General features: G+C 37.8%; 1 protein-coding gene across 9 annotated transcripts in view; it reads left to right on the forward strand.

The window, feature by feature from the left end:
* CDK14 (cyclin dependent kinase 14) overlaps positions 1-19604 on the forward strand; it is a 704495-nt gene that overhangs the window by 482700 nt on the left and 202191 nt on the right. For all 9 annotated transcript variants that reach the window (XR_007146446.1, XM_047830949.1, XM_047830989.1 and 6 more), the window contains one exon: positions 18502-18550. Coding sequence is in view for 8 of the 9 variants with exons in the window: in XM_047830949.1 (XP_047686905.1) it covers positions 18502-18550 (49 nt within the window). In the remaining variant the exon portion in view is untranslated. The remainder of the gene's footprint in view (positions 1-18501; positions 18551-19604) is intronic.

Genomic DNA, 19604 nt, shown 5'->3' on the forward strand with positions numbered 1-19604 from the left:
AGTGCTGAGAAGACTTTGGAATTTCCTTCTGTTGAGGAAGACCCTCGGGGCTGGGAGCATAAGCACTGTTTTGGTAGTGCTGTAACTATTTAAGCAAATTGGACGTTAAAGCCTCCCTTGTAAGGTTAGGAACCTGAGATCAGAGATGTGAAGGGGCTTTTCCAAAGTGGACGTAGACCCTAAGTCTTCCTGGGTTTCATTTCAGTGCTCTTTTTTTTTTCCCAGCATATACCATGGAAGATCATGCTACTGGATCTGTACCCTAATTACTGTATCATGATTTCTCATTGACTTTTTTCCAATGAGAGTTGTATTGACAGTTAGTCTATAAAGAAAATAACAGAAAACTAGAGAGGATCTGATCTCTGGATTTAGTGAAATACATAGAACCACAAATACCACTTTGTATAAAGAGGTTTGGCCTCAAAATAACATGGAGACTTCAACGTATGATACTTTTATTCATCTCTTAAGTGCTTCCAACAAAAGGGGCATTCAAACAGCATTCAGTTAGTGACAAAATATTATTCAGGAGTTTAAAAAAGGAAAGCACTGTAAAATTCAGAAAGAAAAAATGTTGCTAGACCATAAGCAATTAAAAGAAATAAAATTTAGATTAAAATATATCTATGTTCCCAAATCAAGCTAGAGTACAGAGCATTTCTTTTTTTTAATTTTTTTTTCAACGTTTTTTATTTATTTTTGGGACAGAGAGAGACAGAGCATGAACGGGGGAGGGGCAGAGAGAGAGGGAGACACAGAATCGGAAACAGGCTCCAGGCTCTGAGCCATCAGCCCAGAGCCCGACGCGGGGCTCGAACTCACGGACCGCGAGATCGCGACCTGGCTGAAGTCGGACGCTTAACCGACTGCGCCACCCAGGCGCCCCGAGTACAGAGCATTTCTAAAGTGATATTATTCCTTTGAAAAAGTTATCTAATACAAGAAGCTGTTTGATTAAGGAAAATTTGATGAAGATAGAATGTTTTTCAATGAATGAAGTGAAATAAAAGAAAAATTTGCCATCAGAGGCAAATTGCAGAATGGTAGTATTTTAAACATTCTGTGCCCAAAATTAAGCCCACAGACATATTGACCTTGAAGGCAACATTTAAATATGGACTTAGTTACAGACAGAGAAAGACAAATACCATATGATTTCACTTAAATGGGGTTGGTTGCCAGAGGGGAGGCGGGAAGGTTATGGGCCAACTGGGTGATGGGCACTAAGGAAGGCACTTGTGATGGGCACTGGGTGTTGTATGTAAGTAATGAATCACTACATACACCTGCAAGTATTTGTTTCTACACCTGAAACAAATATTACCCTGTATGTTAACAAACTGGGATTTAAATAAAAACTTGAAAAAATAAAAATAAAAAACAAATGAATAAATGAAAAGCAGAAACAGACCCATAAATACAGAGAGCAGACTGATGATTGCCAGAGGCAAGAGTGTGGGGGGAGCAAAATGGGTGAAGGGGAGTGGGAGATACAGGCTTCCAGCTATGGAATGAGTAAGTCATGGGAATAAAAAACACAACACAACACAGGGAATATAGTCAATTGTATTGTAAAAGTGTTGTATGGGGACAAAAGGCCACTACACTTGTGAGCACAACATAATGTATGCAGATGTTGAATTATGTTTATTCGCCTGAAACTAATGTAACATTGTGTTGTAAATTATACTTAACTTTTTAAAAAAAGAAACGAATAAAAGTATGTGCAGAGCATGAGAATAATAGAAAAGAAACAAAAGAAATCTAAAAATATAGATAGAAACTATGACTTATAATTGGGTGAAGAACTTCTCAAGTCCTGCCTATTCACAGGCCTGACTGGGGCCCAAAAGCTAAACCCAGACTTAATTCCAGAGGGAACATATAAATTCTTTCAGAAATAGGATGCCATGGTGACAACACCTTACATTTTATGTGGCATTTTATTATTTACAAAGCATTTTAATGTATTACCTCAATTGGTATTTAGAATAACTCTGAGTTATTATAATGTTGTTGCCCTAAAACTGTTATCCCATTTTACAGACAAGAAACTGAAGCACAGAGAGATTGGGTGGCTTGCCCAAGGCTACATCTCCAGGATGTAGTGGAATCAAAACTCAACCCCACACGGGTTGCCAGTTCCCAACCTGGTATTCTCACCCCTATCTTCAAATCGTTTTCCTGAACACAAGGGTATGAGGGAGAACTGTTAGGCTTTCCTCAGCCCTGCCTTGCGTCACCTTGGGAAGATCTATACCTTCTTATAGATACGAGAACCATCCTCCACCTGCTAAGAGGGGCATCTTTTTAAGCCCTTAACCCTGTGCTTCCAATAAATTGTCAACCCCAAAAGGCCCCCTGTGGATGTTTAGCTTCAGATATTCAGTCCTTAGTACATATTATGGGAATTACCCAGTTTCATGAATGCAGAGCTAAGGAAGTTTGGACCCTTAGCCTTGACTCACATTCTTGGCTTTCCCCTAGTCTTTAAGAAGGTGATGGAAAGGGGCGCCTGAGTGGCTCAGTCAGTTAAGCGACCGACTTCAGCTCAGGTCATGATCTCACGGTTGGTGATTTTGAGCCCCGCGTCGGGCCCTGTGCTGACAGCTCAGAGCCTGGAGCCTGTTTCGGATTTTGTGTCTCCCTCTCTCTCTGTCCCGCCCCTGCTCACACTCTGTTTCTCTCTGTCTCTCAATAACAAATAAACGTTAAAAAGAAATTGAAAAAAAAAAAGAAGGTTGAGAGAAAAGCAGAAACTGTTGTGTGGAATATTCAGTGCAGGAAGATTGAAAGGAGGACATCTTCATGCCAGGATGTTGCCCTTCAGAGACCACACCTTTAGTCAGGGAACCCCTGTGGACATGCAGAGACATCTTCCTTGCTCTTGCAGAAGAATAATGTCTGCTCCATCCCACTCACAAAGTCCTATGGAAATTAAATGAGATAATCTATTTTTACATTCTCTTTTTCACTTTGTATTTTCTTTTATTCTACCTATCCTTAAGAAGATTTGAGCTAACTGTATAATTGATATAAAAGTACTTTTAAGCTGCTAAAGGCATGTAACTACAAAATAATATTTTGTACCATTTATATAGTGTCCTCTGCCTGGTATTTCTTTTCCCACTCGCTCTTTATGCTTTATCTCAAGAATCATTTTTTATGCCTTTTTTTTAATATTGATTGATAGCAACTGTAATGACCATAGGTTACATCTGGGTGCACAAGAGTATAACTATGTGATGGTTATAAAAGTGGACTTTAAAAATTATTATGCAAATATCTGTCTCTTATCTCAGATTTTATTGCTAAAAACTCCATGGGTCTGCTTAAGGATTAGGACATTTAAACTCTCTCCACCCACCATCAACCTCCATCTTCTCCAACTTTGTAGTTCCTCCTCCCACCAATAAATGCCACTCTGGTCACATAGTGAAAAAGCCAGTTAATGAGTAAATTTACGAATGAAGTGAACTTTATAAAACAGAGAAAGATTTAGAAAAGGTTAAACATGACAGGAAGGGAAGATTGCCTTTATTTTTTCGTACTCTCTGATTGTGGCAGTAATGCTGGGAGGTCACAGGTCGCTGCAAGTGGGGGAGAGCATGCCAACATTGAGAGGCCACATTCAATCAGCAGTAACGTGCTTCAGATATTGTCGTGGTTCGGATTCTTATCAAGTCCGCCACTACGTGCCAGGTAGCACTGTAGGGCCTGAAGACACAGTTGTGAGCAAAGCAGATAAAACCTCTTTCCATGTGGAGCTTATGTGCTAATGGAGAACCAGAGAGCAGAAAGCTTACAATTTGGTGTGGCTGGAGAAATGTGACCATGAAAAGCCACAGGTGATTCATAGGGGTGGGTTCTGGAAGGCCAAGGTGAGGAGTTAGGATTTTATTTGAAGTCTAATAAGAAATCACTGAGCAGGGAAGGTTTTTGAGCAGAGAAGGAAGCTGATGTTCTATGTTTTCAAAAGGACCCACTGGCTACAAAACAGCACGGCCTATTGCACAGATGGAAAGGGGCCGCACCTAAAAAGCATGAAGTCCTCTTGACTGGGAATTTTTGTCTACAGCTCTGGGTTGAGAAGAATCTATAACGGAAAGCATGAGCTTGGGGGAAATTATTGTCACAGCAGTTAACAGTGATGCCATAGACATGGGGGATAGAGATGACCAAGGATGTGTTTTGAAATAAGCCGTAGAAATGGCCCATGCTATAAAATAAAAATAAGAAACAGCCCAAAATCTTGATAATCACTAAAAAACATAAAATAACGGTTCAGTTCCTCCCCAGGAGGCAGATCTGTGGGGGGGGGAATACCTTTATGAATTGTAGAAACCCATTTCAGTGCAAAGCAGGGACTATCTGTACTTATTTTCTCTGTATCTACTTGAAGAATTTCCCATGTATTTTCACTAGAGGGCATCAATAATGATAGAAATTAGCAGAGCGTCTAGAAAATGTCAAAGAAAATGTAATAAGATTACAATTTCAAGGAGAAATGAAGTTCTTCTGATTGCAGCCTTATCAAAACAAAACAAAACGAAATGAAATCCTAAGTAGACTGGTTTCATTACTCCCACTCTTGGAAGTTCATAAAATTCAGTTGGGGAATTATCCACACCTCATCTCACCAAAGTTGTCTGGAATGCCAGTCACCAAGTAAAGATTTCTCCATCTCTTTAATAATCCTACTGCCCACCCTCAAAGAACTAAAATCCTTGTATTCTGTCCAATGTGTGTCATTTGGTTAACATCATGTCTAAGAAGAGAACTAGAAATTTAGCCTACAAGTGAGATCAGAATCAAATGAAGATATGGATGATTTTCAAGGTACTGAAATAATTGTCATCTCCTTTAAAAAATAGAACACTTGAGTTGTTATAATGCCATTCACATTACCATAAACCAGCCATACGCTTGTCATTGCTTTGTTGTTTTATGTTACTGCTTTGTTGTTTTATTGCTTTGTTGCTTTGATGTTTTATATTTATCCTGTTCACCATAATGCCAGCAAATGTATAACTAGAAATCTATGCATTGCGAAAGGTCCTCCATGTACCCTGACCCTGAACTTTTAAACATGTTTCCAGAAACTTTAAAACTCAAGATCTTAGGAAGGGAGACAGATAATTGGAAGTTCAGATCTAAAACAAGACAAATTGATTCCTATGTGCAAGTGGGGTCTGACCACAGTACCTTTTTTTTTTTTAATATATGAAATTTATTGTCAAACTGGTTTCCATACAACACCCAGTGCTCATCCCAAAAGGTGCCCTCCTCAATACCCATCACCCACCCTCCCCTCCCTCCCACCCCCCATCAACCCTCAGTTTGTTCTCAGTTTTTAACAGTCTCTTATGTTTTGGCTCTCTCCCACTCTAACCTCTTTTTGACCACAGTACCTTGAGTAGTTAATTGTGTCTCCAGGTAAGGAGTGGGACCCCACAGGTCTAAGCCTTGCACAGTTAACCATCCTCAGCAGTAATTCTACACAACTGTGAGAGATTCATGACTAAGTGATTGAACCAAGGGTATGATGAAGGAAGGATTTTGTCTTCTCTGTCCCTGGGACTTTACAAGTGCACAGAGAACAGTATGGTGCTCGTAATTTGAGAATTTGTGAAAAATTTTTAGCATTTGAGACTTCTTAGAAACACAGAATAATGACAGAACATTGAGGTGCTAGTTGACTGGTGATGCTATTTGCATTGTACAGTTTTTGACTGTTTGCCAAATGCTTTCATGTACATTCTCTCAGGAGGTCATCAAAAGAGGGCCAAAGACAGGAAGATGCATGAAGCTGAAGCTCCGTGAGGAAAGCCCCACAAGGTAGCATGGGGCCAGAACCACACACAGCAGTCGATGCTGCCATGATAGGATTCAGAAAAAAAAAACACTGCTAAGTCAGTGCCAAACACAGACAAGTTGTTAATTGCTCATACCTGTGTGGTGACCTGGGTTTCAGCTGATCTTGTCCTGGTTTTTTGCAGGGTTCTCCTCCAAGATAGATGCAGGTTGGGTTCTGGTCTTTCCACACATCTCTCATCCTCCTTGGAATGGCAGCTATGAAATAGTGCTCTTCCTGTGACAAGACAGGGAGAGCACAACGCCACAGACACATTTCAAACCTCCACTGTGTCAATACCACTGACATCCATTGTTCACGCCAAATGTCATATCCATGGGGCAGAGACGCAAACCCCACACCTGAAGTGGGGGTGAAGAGAAGGACGAGAAGAAATATTTGCTTAATAATGATCTAATCTCCCATACTAGGGTTTATGACTTCTAGGCTTATCAGCTACCCCTGACTAAAATAAGTGAATCAGCCTTGATTTGTTTAAAATGATGTTGATTTTAAAAACTTCTTTTTTTTTTTAATTTTTTTTTTAACGTTTATTTTTATTTTTGGGACAGAGAGAGACAGAGCATGAACGGGGGAGGGGCAGAGCGAGAGGGAGACACAGAATCGGAAACAGGCTCCAGGCTCTGAGCCATCAGCCCAGAGCCCGACGCGGGGCTCGAACTCACGGACCGCGAGATCGTGACCTGGCTGAAGTCGGACGCTTAACCGACTGCACCACCCAGGCGCCCCTTAAAAACTTCTTCAGACCATTATCATATGGCTCCTGCAAGACAAATCCATGACTATGGAATAATAACTCTTCTCCTGGTATAGAGGTTAAAGGAAAGATCTTTATTTATTTATTTATGATGCAAGTAATATTTCACCCCCAAATATCCAAGTAAGGCATGTAGACTGACGACTAATAATTAGCTCAGTTGTAAGACCTGAGGAAATCTCCTTCACTTACACTTGTCCTTGAGACAGCGCTGTCAGAACATCTTTGTAGCTGACAGACAATGATAATGATTGCAATGGAGATTATTAAGAAAGAACATACATGTGTATGTATGCAGACACTTTCACCTCTAGAGCCAGCTTTATAAATCCAACTAATAATCTCTCGATTGTTAAAAAGGACAATCGCTATTCTCTCAGAATACTAATCCTTGCTCTCCACTAGTGCATTAAAAATCACAGAATTACATGTAAGGATTTAGAGAAGTATTGAAGTGTCTGTGATTTTTATTCATTTCTTTAACTGTCACCTCAAAAGGGGTACTTCAGGAAAACTTGAGTATTTACCCTCCCTAGAGTAATATTGCTTTCAATATGCAGTATGTCTGCCTTGGGTAGGGATAACTTCATGATGCAAGATGGTCAGTTTTTCAAACATATCAATAATAGTTGTGATAGTAGTGGTAATAGCTAGCAAGTATTGAATGTTTATTGTGCTTCAGACACTCTTATCAGCTCTTGAGATGCATTTCCTTATTGAACACTCACAGTAAATTTACAAAGTAGGTACTGTCACTACTCCCACCTGTGATAAAGAGAAACTGAGACACCAAAAGGTTGTTGTTGTTGTTGTTGTTTTTAAGTATTATGTCCAAGGTACTAGAACCTGGAAGACATTGTCTGGCATTTCATATGAACACAAGACAGATATGCTCTTCTAGGCAAAAAGCTAATGCGCTGACAGCATATGGAAAATGCAATGGGAGTGGGGAGAGTATTGTTTGCGTGCATGTTTTTTTAAGACTTTTTTATAGCACTTATAGGTTCACAGCAAAACTGAGCAGAAGGTAGAGAGATTTTCCATATATACCCTGTCTGCACAAAGTCACAGCTTCCCAGCTTCCCTGTTATCCACAAGCCCCCCATGAGAGTAGTAAATCTGTCATAATCAATGAACCTACCCTGGCACATCATTATAACCCAGAGTCCATCATTTATGTTAAAGTTCACTCTTGGTGAACATTGTACATTCATCGGGTTTGGACAAATGTATAATGGCATGTATTCACTGTTACAGTATCATATAGAATAATTTCACCCTGAAGAGTCCTCTGTGCATGGCCCACTCTTCCCTTCCTCTCCCCTAACCCTGGCAACCACTGATCTTTTTACAGTCTCTGTAGTTTTGCCTTTTCCAGAATGTCATATACTTGGAAGTGTGCATGTTTTGTATTGCTGGTTACAGAAGCTTTGATCTCTTTGTGCTGCTGCTGGCTTTGTGCATTGTTGAGGTCAAATGTCAAGTCTCTTCCAACAGAGACACAGAAAGGTGTTACGGTATAGTGACTAAGAGCATGGACTCCACATCGGGACTGTCTGGGTTCAAATCCCAGCTCCAGGGGTGCCTGGATGGCCCAGTCGGTTAAGTGTCTGACTCTTCAGCTCAGGTCATGATGTCATGATTTTGTGAGTTCAAGCCCCACATTGGGCTTCGTGCTGATGGTGTGGAGTCTGCTTGGGATTCTCTCTCTCCCTCTCTCTCTGCCCCTCCCCACACATGCTGTCTCTCTCTCTCTCTCTCTCTCTCTCTCTCTCTCTCTCTCAGTAAGTAAACTTAAAAAAAATCCCAGCTCTACTATTTGTGAGCTGTGTCACATGGACATGGTGCCCAGTGTCTTGCTACCTCAGTTTCTCTATGGGTAAAATGGAGGTGACCATAGCCCCTCCCCCATAGTGTTGGCATGAAGACTAAAGTGAATTCCTATTTGCAAACTACTTAATATGCAAAAAATGTTTGCTAAATATCAAATAGGAGGCTTGGGTATCCCGGCTCTTCAGTAACGAACAGTAAGTAGACTGGGAGCAGAATCCTGGTTCCTCTTCTGCCACTAGCCTGCATCATGGCCTCAGGCCACTCAACTTTTCCAACCTCAGTTTACCCATACATACAATGAAGCAGTTAGACTACCTGATTGCTCACACTGCCTGGGGGAGGTGCTGAGTGCCCTCTCTTTCTCCCTTAGGAGAGTTTAGATGGAGGTGTGAGTGGGGACCCATGGAGAGTAAGATTCAAAACCTTTCTTTTCCTTTCTTTTCTGAGAGCTGTAGAGATATGTTCTTATTTATGAATAGTACACTGTAGACTTTCATATGATTAAACTTTTATGGTTAAACTTTACTTCTCTAGAGAAAAACAGTGTATGGAAAGGGAAGTGTTCTATGACTTTTAGGTTGGATAGTTTGAAGACCATCAGGGAATACGCACTCACAAAGCCACATTTGTGTGTGTGTTAGAAAAGCCAAGACAGGGGCGCCTGGGTGGCTCAGTCGGTTAAGCGTCCGACTTCAACTCAGGTCACGATCTCGCGGTCCGTGAATTCGAGCCCTGCGTCGGGCTCTGGGCTGATGGTTCGGAGCCTGGAGCCTGCTTCAGATTCTGTGTCTCCCTCTCTCTCTCTGCCCCTCCCCCGTTCATGCTCTGTCTCTCTCTGTCTCAAAAATAAACGTTAAAAAAAAAAAAAAAAAGAAAAGCCAAGACATGAGAAGTAAAAATATTTAATGAATATAGTAGAACGTTTGTTTCCGAAAGTTGCTCAGAGATTACTTATTTTAAAACTCACCCTGTTAGGAATTAAAAGCTGATCTGCTGCAGCCAGGGTGGGTCAGAGTGCTTCAGTCTCCTCTGTCTACTTTTGAGGGTGACTGCTCAGCATTTTGAGATAGCCCTCAGGTGACAGCGACAGTGGAGTTCTGTTCAGCATTAATATGTCATGTCACAATCTCTGGTTGATAACACTGGAGCTTTATCAAATCTCAGTCATTATGTACTTTGGGGATATCACGTGTGTTAAAACTGAATTGCAGTTGTGCAAACATACACATTATTTCTAAACTGCCCATTTGGGTCACTCTGCTTTTTTGGAGTTGAAATATTTAAAATCCCCTTATTTTGCAACAAGTTTAGCCCTCTCTGTCTGGGGTAAACTCTCATCTTCTGTGCAGGAGTGTTGCTTTACTTCTGTTCTAAGAGCTGTAGATAGATAGTTTAAACCCGGCTTTTCTATGTCCTGATCGGACTATCAACTGAAATGTTCAGCACTGGCTCAGTTTTCCTAATAAAAGAAAGTAAAGTGCATGAAAATTCTTGCACATACTTGTAAATACAGTTTTCTTTTATTGATGATCCATTAGTATCAGTCCCATGTTTTACTGTGGGCTACTTATGATGACACGTTTTATGCATTACTATATGTCCACAGTGCTAGAACAGGCCCTGGCAGACAGTAGGCACATGAAAATATTTGTAGAATAAATGAGAGAAAGAAAGAATACTCATGCCTCCTATCCTAAAAGATTTAAGAATATTATATGTTACATCAACAAGTAATAAGAGTAATTGAAATGTCACCAGAGTGGGGGCGCCTGGGTGGCTCAGTCGTTAAGCGTCCGACAATGGCTCAAATCATGATCTCAAGGTTTGTGAGTTTGAGCCCCGTGACAGGATCTGTGCTGACAGCTCAGAGCCTGGAGCCTGCTTCGGATTCTGTGTCTCCCTCTCTCTTTGCCCCTTCTCTGCTCACACTCTCTCTCTCAAAAATAAATGAACGTAAAAAAAAATTAAAAATGAAATGTCACCAGAGTGATTCATAACTGTGTTCATTGTTCACCTTCTAAAGAACCAGAGCCTTTTTGCCTCACTGAAATAATCCTAAGAAAGGCCTCAGGTTCACCACCTCTGCCAGGTAGTAGGATGGCCACAGTTCTTCGATGAAATTATTACTACTTTCTTACAAGCTCAGTAAGAAAGAGTAAATGTATCTGTTAAAATATAAAATAATCCTAAAAGATTTAAATTGTGAATGTTTGCATTTAGAGGAGTTAATTATCTAGTACATCCAACATTTCCTGTGGCATTTTGGACATACTCATTTTTATATTAACTTATAAAAGACTTATTCTGTGGTGTTATTTACATTGGATGATATTAAATCTGTTTGCAAAAGATAAACTAAAGTTTTAGACTTTTTAAGATCTCTTCTTATTGCTGCCCCTCCCCCCAAAAAGAAAGAAAAGTGTTGGTTTGCAAACCCTGATTTCACCTCTCAAGTCCTTTGAACATACTTGAGGTTTTTAACTGGTTGGTTGATTTAACTATTTACTCATATGCTTTCTTGTCATTGAAGTTAAAAACACAGCAGTATCCCTTAAGATACAAAACAAACAAACATAAAACTGGTGAGAAAGAAATGAGGGGAAAAATTAATTGAAATTATTTTCCCGATGTCTACAGTACATACCTATAGCAAATGAGTAAATTCCAATTTAGGTTTTCTCTTCCTGTGGGTTAAAATATGCTTTCATAATGCCTCAAGCTATTGCAGATTTGGCTCTTAAGAGCTGGGAAACTAGAATGCGTGTCATTGTTCTCCAGTTGTTTTCCTGTGGAATTTCAACAAATTGCGGCAGTTTGAGGGAAAACCTTTCCAGTTTTCTGTCTTCTCACCCCCATCGTATCGCATAGCATGTGATTTCTTCTGTGCCCCAGCTCTCCTCCCTGGTCTCCCACTGTGTGTGATCATCCTCCGCAGTGTCCCTGCAATAAGACGAGAAGGTGAAAATCAGCCTGCAGGTTTAAATTAATTGCACTCCTCAGTTATGCTCAGAGTTAGCCAATGCTTTAAATCACAACATTCTAAACTTCTAGTTTAAGCATAATTGGAAAGAGAAAGCTGACATTAAAGTGGTAACTGACAGAGTAAACTTAAAGCAGAACAGTGTAAAACACTCATATGCAAATAACTGTGAATCATCTGATAAAATTATTCAGAGGCAGTCGAATATTTTATTAAACATACCTGTTAGTGATTTGGAGCACTGATTTCAGCACCTTTTTGTTTTTAAAACTTGCATGACTAATTATGTTGTGTTTGTTCTAATGGAACATTACTTTTATTCATAATGGAAATCATTTTTAAAATCTAATTTTTTCATATAATGATAAATGTAATGCATGTTCATGGCAAAAAAAAATGTGAGCGAGCCCTCCATTTGAAATTGTGTACTTTGGCAGTTAAGATCTGAGAGGTATTGGATACAAGAGAGCAGCTTCTGTGTTTTAGTGGGGCTAGCTTCAGATATTTGAGTTTATCCTGCCTTCATTTGGAAAAGAAACAGTGGCTCTGCCTCTGGGCTCCCAAGGGACTATGTCCATATCCACATTGCAGCACTGTTCACCCTGTGTTTGTAATTCTTTATTTGCGTTTCTGTGCCACTGATCTAAAACCAGGACTTACTCATTTCTGTGTCCAGTGCAGCTCCTGGTATCCAGGCAGGTGCCCAGGTAACATTTGCTAAAAAGAATTGAGTCTATGTGAACAGTGATGGAAGGTAGACATAGGAACATGTCATTCATCCTTATTTTTTCTTCTTTCATATGGCATATTTCAATTTTGGCTCTTTTATGCATTGCTAAATCTGACATATTGTACTTCTGAAAAAATTTTCTATTAGCATATCCTGTCAAACTCTAAATAGAGGCAATTCTTAGAACTAATATTTATGTGCAGTCATTAATTGCTAAGACTAATAATTTACTTGTAAATGCAAGATTGTATTAATTTTATCTGTAATGGAATTCTTGTTCCTCCTGAAATCATAGCAAATTATTTAAATTACTTTGTGGGGAGTACAAAGTTAAGGAGATCAAATTTGTTTTACAAGAACATTTGATGTAATTAATTTTTAAAATATATCTTGCTTTTTTAATACCAGACTTTAGATAATAATAATTTTTTAAAGACTTTAATAAAAAGAACCGTTCTCCCCATTTCTCCTTTCTTTGTCAGTTAATCCTCAAACCTAGAATATGCCTTTAAATATTCTGCTCTACACCAACTGGCTGAATTATGTTGTGACTTTATAATACAGTCTAGTGGAGAATAAACTCAGGCATTAGATGATCTTTTGAGACATATAAATATATAATTGTTGGTGAGCACTTTCACCTAGAGCTTTAGAACAATAGATATTTGTAACAAGGCCTGATCTTCAGTGAATGCACACCATTATAGCATAATGACTAGTTTCTGCACTGATTGGTCAGTGCCCATGCCTTGCAGGTTATTAAATATTTTAACATTTATCCCTGCTTGAATGATGACTCTGAAACTCCATGAAAACTGTTAAGTACTTTCTGAATCAGCCTGGAAAGATTAATGTATTCTCAGGGTAATATTTGAGTTGAATATGAAATTCTAAATCTTTGAAACCTGGAAATTGAAGATCAGTAAATGCTCTATAGTCATCTTAACTCCTACTTTTCTATCATATCCTATACCCAGTTCATCAATAAATCTTATTGCTCTGCCTTTTAATGAGTTGCAGACTGACCCCTTCTCACTGCAGGCACTGTTACTATAGCCCAAAGCACATCAACTCTCTCCCATACAGTTGTAATAAACTTTTTTTGGTCTTCCTGCTTCCACCCTCGCTTTTGATAGTATATTTTCCAAAGAGGAGCCAGAATGGTCCTTAAAAAATGTCTAGATAGTGTCCCTCAGGCCACAATGGCTCTATGTGAGCCAGTCTTCTGCCCTTGGGCACCTTCTCTGTCTCAGCCTCCACTTGCCTCTCCTACACTGTCTGCTCCAGCCACCTGTCCCGCAGACCCACTCCAGCCTTGCACGTCCTGGCTGGAATATGAACTACCTGCTTGCATGTAGGTTTTCTGTGTGGTTCCCTTCTATATCCTCAGCCCCAAGAAGTACACCAAGGACACAGTAGTTGCTCAATAAATAGTAGTTGAACTAATGAATCATTGCTTCCAGTCATTCCATTTCGATAAACTCTGTGTTTAAAAATAGGAGGCTGAGGGGCGCCTGGGTGGCTGTCGGTTAAACATCCGACTCTTGGTTTTGGTTCAAGTCATGATCTTACAGTTTGTGAGTTCGAGCCCTGCATTGGGCTCTGTGCTGAAAGTGCAGAGCCTGCTTGGAATTTCTCTTGCCCCTCTCCGACATGTCCTTGTTCTCTCTTTCCCTCTCTCTCTCTCTCTCTCTCTCTCTCTCTCTCTCTCTCAATAAATAAATAAATAAATAAACATTAAAAAAATAGTAAGCTGAGTATGTTCTTAAATTTATTTTTGTTCTTCTTATCAAATGGTTGTTCTTACACAGGAAACATACCGTCCCAAAGCAATATCAACCATTTAGATTATCTCCTTTAAAATCTTGTAATTAAAAGCAGACAACACTGAAAAAAGATACCAACCAATATTAAGCAAAATTAAGCCTTTAGGTATTCAATTTTTAAAAAGAAACAGGATCAATATGAAAAAGAAACCATTTAATTTTATTGGAGGACATGCACACAAATCCTGTCTAAATGAAAAGACATACCATATTAATATATACAAAGATTTTATGTCATTCTTTTCAGATAAATATATATTTTAATGAAACTCCAACCAGATTTCCAATGGGAACTTTATTTTGTTGACTGACTATTTTGTTTGAAACTCCCCTTCCCTCCTCATCACCTGATCTAAAGTGTCCCTCTCATACTGGTCAGTCTACATTATATCTCCTTGTTTTACTTTGCAGAACACTTTTTTCCCCAGTTTCATTGAGATATAATTGACATATAGCATTGTGCAAGTTTAAGGTGTGATTTTATATATATTCATATATATATATATATATATATATATGAATATATATATATATTACAAGATGTTACCACAGTAATTTTAATTCACACATCCATCACTTCACATAATTACGATCTTTGTGTGTCTGTGGTGAGAACTTTATTTTTAATGTTTATTTTTGAGAGAGAGAGAGAGAGAGAAAGAGCATGCACTTGAGAGAGGGGCAGAGAAAGAGGGAGAGAGAGAGAGTCCCAAGACCAAATCCTGCAGAGTCCAACACAGGGCTGGATCTCCTGAATCATGAGATCATGACCTGAGCCAAAGTCAAGAGTCGCACTTAACCAACTGAGTCACCCAGTCTCCCCACTGTGGTGAGAACTTTTAAGATCTACTCTCTTGGCAAGTTTTAAATATACAATGCAATATTGTTAACTAAAATCACTATGCTTTCCATTAAGTCCCCAGAATTTATCCATTTTATGACTGGAAATTTATACCCTTTGACTGCTTTTCATCTGTTTCTCTACCTCACACCCCTTGCCACTGTCAACCGCCAGTCTGTTCTCTTTTATGAGTTCAGGGGTTTTTTTAGATTCCACATATAAGTGAGATCATACAGTATTTGTCTTTCTTTGATTTATTTCACTTAGCATAATGCCCTCAAGGTCCATTCATGTTGTCACAAATATCAGAATTTCCTTTATTTTTATGGCTGAATAATATCCATTGTGTGTGAATGTGTATGTACACATTTTTTTTCATCCATTCATTCATCAGTGGGCACTTAGGTTGTTACCATATCTTGGCTGTTGTGAATAATGTTGCAGTAAACATAAGAGTGCAGAAATCTCTCTTCTAATCATTTCATTTCCTTCAGATACATACCCAGAGGTGGAATTGCTGGATCATATGGTAGTTCCATTTTTAATTTTTTGAGGAACCTTCATACTGTAAAGTGGCTGCACCAGTTTACATTCCCACCAACAGTATATAAACATTCCCCATTCTCCACATTCTCGCCAGCACTTGTTATTCTGGTGTTTTGATAATTGCCATGCTAGCTTGTGTGATGTGATATCTCATTGTGGTTTTGATTCACATTTCCCTGAAGATTAGTAATGTTGAGCACTTTTCCATGTACTTGTTGGCCAGTTGAATATCTTCCTTGGAAAAATGTCTTTTCAGGTCCTTTGCCCGCCTCTTAATTAGATTATTTGTTTGTTTTTGTTTTTGTTTTTGTTTTTTGCTGTTGAGTTATGAGTTCTTTATATAATTTGCATGTTAACCTCTTATCAGATATGTGGTTTGCAAATATTTTCTCCCATTCTGTAGGTTACCTTTTCATTTTGTTGATGGTTTCTTTTGCTGTGCAGAAGGTTTTTACTTTGTTGTGGTCTCACTTGTTTATTTTTGCTTTTGTTGCTTGTGCTTTGGGTGTCGTATCCATAAAGTGCCTAGGAGCTTTTTCCCTATGTTTTCATCTCTACTTTCAGGTCTTAAATGTAAGTCTTTAATGCTTTTTGAGTTAATTTTTATGCATGGTTTAAATAGGGGTCCAGTTTCATTCTTTTGCATGTGAATATCCAGTTTTCCCCGTACCATTTATTGAAGAGATTATCTTTCCTCCATTGAGTATTTTGGCTCCCTTGTCAAATATAAGTTGACCATAGAGCACAAGTTTAATTCTGGACTTTCATTTTTGTTCTGTTAGTCTATGTGTCTGTCTTTATGCTACTACTGTACTGTTTTGATTACTGTAATTTTGTAAGATATTTTTAAATCATAAAGTGTAATTACTCTAGCTTTGTTCTTTGTTCTCAAGATTACTTTGACTATTTGGGGTCTTTTGTGGTTCCATACACATTTTAGGACTATTTTGTTTATGTTTTTGTTTTTATTAAAAAATAGTAAAATAGTATTCTAATAGTATAGTATTAGACCTTAGGTGATGTTGGGTAATATGAACCTTTTATGATATTATTTCTTCCAATCCATAAACACAGGATTCCTTTACATTTATTTATGTCTTCAATCTCTTTCATCAGTATTTTAGTAATTTTCAGTGTACAGATCTTTTACCTCCTTGGTTAAAATTATTCCTAGGCATTTCATGTTTTTGATGCTGTTATAAATGCAACTGTTTTATTTATTTCTTTTTCAGATAATTCAGTATTATTATATAGAAACACAACTGGCTTTTATGTATTGATTTTGTGTTCTGCAACTTTACTGGATTTGTTTATTCTAATAGTTTTTTGGTGGAGTCTTTAAGATGTTATCTGTATAAAATCAGGTCGTCTAGAAACAGAGACAGTCTTACTACTTCCTTTCCACTTCAGATGCCTTTTATCTCTTTTTCTTTCTTTCTTTCTTCCTTTTTTTCTTCCTGATTGCTCATGATCAGACTTTTAGTAGCATGTTGAATAGGAATGCTAAGAGTGGGTATCCTTGTCTTATTCCTGATTTTAGAAGAAAAGCTTTCTTCTTTCCCTGATTGAGAATGATTATTAGCTGTGGACTTGTCCTATATGGCCTTTTCTATATTGTGGTATATTCCTTCTATACCCAGTTTGTTAAGAGTTTTTATCATGAATAGATGTTGAATTTTGTCAAGTGCTTTTCCTGAATCTGTTGAGATAATAATGTGATTTTTATTTTTTATATTCTATTAATGTATATCACATTGATTCATTTGCATATATGAAACCATCCTTGCATTCCAGGGATGCATAATATAGAGACACATTTTTTCATTGCTGGTAGGAATATGAAAAGTAGTATGTCAGCATCTATTAAAATGTAAAATGTGCATACCAGTTGTCAAGCTGTTCTATATGGAGAAATCTGTCTTATAAAAGTGAAAACATTAGTATACAGAGGTAGATGTGCAAGGATATTTTTTGAAGCATTGTTTTTAAGGGAAAAGGAACTGGAAGCTACCAAATTTTCATCAGTAGGAGAATGGTCAAAAGCTATGGTACTTCTATCCTGTGTAATATTATACAGTTTTAAAACAAGTATTACATCTATTTTCTTGATTTAAAGGACTGTTTGCTCTATATTATTAAGTACCTTAAAAAATTCAGAGAATGTTTACTGTGCAATCCATTTTAAAATTAAAATAGTACATATATTTGTGTGTATATATGGGTTTGTGTTTATAAACATAAAGAAATATGTGGAAAGAGACATACCCAAGCCATTAACAATTGCTGTATTTTCAGGAGTCAAAAACAAGGAGCAGGAGGGGTGCCTGGGTGGCTCAGTCGGTTAAGCATCTGACTTTGGCTCAGGTCATGATCTCACGGCTTGTGAGTTCAAGCCTCGTGTCAGACTCTGTGCTGACAGCTCGGAGCCTGGAGCCTGCTTCAGATTCTGTGTCTCTCCCTCTCTCTGCCCCTCCCCTGCTCACACTCTGTCTCTCTCAAAAATAAACATTAAAAAAATTATTAAAATAATAAGGAGCAGGAGAGGTGTGTGCTACTTTATTGTTTAACATGGTAAAACATATTACATCTTAATTTAAAAATATAATAAAGATGATTCAATGATGAATGTAAATATACATTATAGGACATTAGTAGTTTGACTTTGAGCATGTATAAATACCAAGTAGTGTAAGAAAGGAGAACCAGCACTACTGTATTTGGTTACAGATGTCTTCATAGTGAAAACAGCGGCTCTCACTTCACTGATGTGTCAATGTTCTTCAAACTACTTACAGTTTGGAGGTTTGGAATTTGTGTTTCTTTTTCAACTCAATTAAAACTTAGTTATTCTCAGAAATAATTACTAGGAAACAGATTATTAAATAAATCACCCTACACATAAGAAAACAATGCTTCATATTTACAATGTTAAGATTTTCCTGTTTTATTCTTTGTAACTGCCTGATCTAAAGATGAAGATGTAGTGTGGCTAGTGTACTCATCACTAAATCAGACGCTATCTTTATAAAAGTTGAGCTTTTTTAAAAAACATATTTGCAAATTATACATCGGAAACAAAGATTGTTTATCATCTTTCTTTTTTATTTCAGAACGCTTTACCCTGTACAGCTCTAAAAACCTTAGGCAAGCGTGGAATAAGTAAGTCCATGTACCGTTTATGCTTGTTTTCTCTCTCTTTTTCTCTCAGTCCCTCTCTCAATTTCTAAAGTCTCCAAATAAGTTTGTCTTGACATTTGTTTCATTTGTTCATCCAATATCCATTTCTCCATTCATTTAACCATTAAACAGTTGTTAAGCCATAACTATGCACCAGCCACCATGTTCAGCCTAAGCCAATGCTGTTATATATGAGTTTGGGTTCTGAGAGCAACGTGGCATTGCTTCGAAATGATAAATCCTAAAATTCACTGGGTTCAGTCTTCTTGTAACTAAATTCAAGAAATATTTTAGCATCAGCAAAATAGCATTTAAGTGCAATTTAATGACTGATTCTAATCTAAATAATGTTGGTGAACACCTCTGAGCAAGATAAAATTGATCTTTCACATTTTTTCAGTTTATCTATTGTTCCCGTAGGCCTTCTTGGAAAACTAAGTACCTGTATTGCTTGAAATGTATGTCATCTGTTTATTTGATTTCTGTTCTCTCATCTGATCTTGTTGAAATAGTTTTATTTATTGGTTTTGAAATTTGATGAAATCTGAAGATCTGAGCTTCTCAAGTTAATCATAGGTCTTTTATTGCAAGCCAACCTGTTAGTAAACCATTGAAAGTTGGAAAGCAGAGTAATTGAGTCACTCTTGTTAGTTGTGGATATCATATTTCAAGCATTATGCTGGGGAAAAAGTAACTGGAACTGCTTTGATTTAAAAATTTTTCAAGTGTCATAACAAATTTTTGTCTATGGGGACTTCAGTATTATTGCCTTAGTTTTTACTGTTATGACATATTTAAGTTTAGACACCATCAATTATAAAAATAAAAAAATAAGAGAAAACCTTTTTATAATAAAAATGCCTTTAATCGGTATTGTCAGTAGATACAGTGGACAGCTTATTGTAAGGGAACTCATGGAACGAGTACGTGAAACTCTGCAGTGGTTTATTTGAAAGACTTGGCAGTTTATTTTTATTAAATCCATCTTAGACGAGCACTGGAATAATTATTTTTGTCTAACACAAGGCTTTGCATT

The sequence above is a fragment of the Prionailurus viverrinus genome, chromosome A2, assembly GCF_022837055.1.
Source record: "Prionailurus viverrinus isolate Anna chromosome A2, UM_Priviv_1.0, whole genome shotgun sequence".
In the NCBI taxonomy this organism is placed as follows: Eukaryota; Metazoa; Chordata; class Mammalia; order Carnivora; family Felidae; genus Prionailurus; species Prionailurus viverrinus.